Source organism: Solanum tuberosum, unplaced genomic scaffold (genome assembly GCF_000226075.1).
Source record: "Solanum tuberosum cultivar DM 1-3 516 R44 unplaced genomic scaffold, SolTub_3.0 scf00024, whole genome shotgun sequence".
NCBI classification, from domain to species: Eukaryota; Viridiplantae; Streptophyta; class Magnoliopsida; order Solanales; family Solanaceae; genus Solanum; species Solanum tuberosum.
The window spans coordinates 1,765,823-1,768,031 of NW_006238950.1; the positions used below are offsets into that span (position 1 = coordinate 1,765,823).

General features: G+C 32.6%; 1 protein-coding gene across 1 annotated transcript; it reads left to right on the plus strand.

Moving 5' to 3' along the window:
- Positions 1–680: 680 nt before the first annotated feature.
- On the plus strand, positions 681–1,991 carry LOC102579908 (uncharacterized). Its single transcript, XM_015306119.1, has 3 exons — positions 681–978; positions 1,046–1,479; positions 1,579–1,991. Exons 1-2 carry the CDS (start codon positions 766–768, stop codon positions 1,322–1,324), a joined length of 492 nt encoding a protein of 163 aa, XP_015161605.1. The 5' UTR covers positions 681–765; the 3' UTR covers positions 1,325–1,479; positions 1,579–1,991.
- The last annotated feature ends 218 nt before the right edge of the window (positions 1,992–2,209 follow it).

Genomic DNA, 2,209 nt, shown 5'->3' on the forward strand with positions numbered 1-2,209 from the left:
TTTGTTATGAAACTATATAAATTTAGAAGAAGAACAAAGTAGAGAGAAGAGATAAGACTTCTTATTCTTCTTGAATGATATTTAGGTATTCACATATCTGATTTACAATGAAGAAAACTCGTTTATTTATAAGGAAAACCTAACTTGGTCCCCAAGTAGAATTCCTAACTACTCCCTAAAAAAACTCCACTATAATATAAATATGTTTATAACAATTTTAATTTTTTTTCCCTACGTATCTTTCTCCTTTCTTTTCACGGTTATTGTTTTTTTTATTCTTTTGTTTATTATTGTTATTGTTTTTATTTCTAATATTTCTATATTTTTATTCATATTTAAATTAAATGTATTTAAATCTATTTTACAATATAAATTTCTGAAACAGTAAGAGTTCATTTAGAGTTTTTCTACCTATGAATTTTTATGTATAATCTAATAATTTTTTTTTTTAAATTGTCGACTAATTTTTCATTAGCTTGTCAGTTTACATAACCATATTGCAAACTAGTCTCCTTTTATTATTATATATATAAATCACAATTAATTATATTTATGATATAATTCACTAACATAAATTAATAACCACGTAATATCTAAACTAGTATTATCTTTCACCTCAAACCAAAGGGAAAGAAACATTTATATGTAATTTTAGGGTTTGGTAGATCAATTTAGAAAATATCGAGGCCATTGCAATCATTGGGAGGATCTCCGAGGAGTGCAACGGCGGAGTCTAAGGAAAAAGGAGAATCGACGGCGACCCCGATGATGACGGGGGCGGAGATGGAGATGGAGCAGGATATTAAAAAATTCATTGGAGGTGATTACCTGAGGGGTTTTATACCAATGAAGGGTGATGTTTCCGATTATGCTAATGATGACGATCCAGACCGTATCTCCGATGGGGCTTTGGTGGAGCATCGCCCTCATTTTGCTGATATTTGGCGCCGTTATGATGCTCAACTTCAAACAACCAATGTATGTATATATGCTTTTCTGAATGATTAATTAATTATATATGTACTACTAATTGTGTTGTGGACAGGGTATGGACCTTGATACTTTTCCTGGTTGTTCTATGCTTGTTGATGCATATCCGATAAATATGTCCGATCCCACCACCGGGGAGGAGGCTATGATAATTTATGAGCTCGTTGATCTTGCTCTCGACATATACAATCATGATGAATCCAATGTATGTATGAGTATGACCCTGTTGCGATCCCTCCTATATTTTAGTCTGTCTGTGCTGCAAGTAACACTAATAATAGTGTCTCTGCCTTGCAGCTTTTTAAGTACAAGTTCATCAATGTTGAGAAAGTGAACACTCGGCTCACAGGATATGCTGAATTTTTCATTACTGTGAAATTCTTAAATGTCACTCTTGCTACTGTTGTTGAAACTTTTCAAATATATGCCGGTCAAAGTATGTGTAGGCATCATTTTAAAAGAGTCTTTTCTTGTGTACCAAAATCAGGGGTAAGTAAAAAGAGGTTTACAGTATTTACTTACTATCTATTTGATGATGATTTTGGGTAAGTTTTAACTTTATTTTGGTGTTTTTTTCTCTCTCTTAAGGCGTTGATGTAATTGCCAAGATGGAAGAGAGGGACATACACTTTGATATGTGGTAGGTACTACGAATACACTGTATACTTCAACGAACAACATTCTCCTCCTGTGGCCCCTCATGGATTTGAAAAGTTACTAAAGGTGGTGAGATTTTTTACTTTAACGGTCAAAAAGAATTCACGGCATTCACCCATAATAAAAGTTCACTTTTTCAACATACTCGTAACCCTGCAAAGCATGAAGAAAATACTATAAGATTACATCGATTTTGTCATCATTCTTGCATAGCATGGTTAGCCAAATCCATCAGCAAGTCACATCCTTCTAGATTAGGTTTCCAGGTAAGCTATATACATAGCTAGTTGCCTGGTATTTCACCCAGATAGACGTCAATGTCGAAACCCTATCAAATAAGACAATCAGACATAATTTCATATTAAAGTTGTATTGTACAGATGGGTTCAGATTTTTAGTTATGCAAAGACAAGTTAAAAGAAGCATAGATTTAATTTTTGTAGCTTTCAATATTTGGTCTTTTTGTTTAATTAATAGAAAGAAGCATCGCTAATCAAATCACTTGTACTTATTTTAATTACAAGTATAAAATGTAATTAACATGTAACACCAAAACAAATAG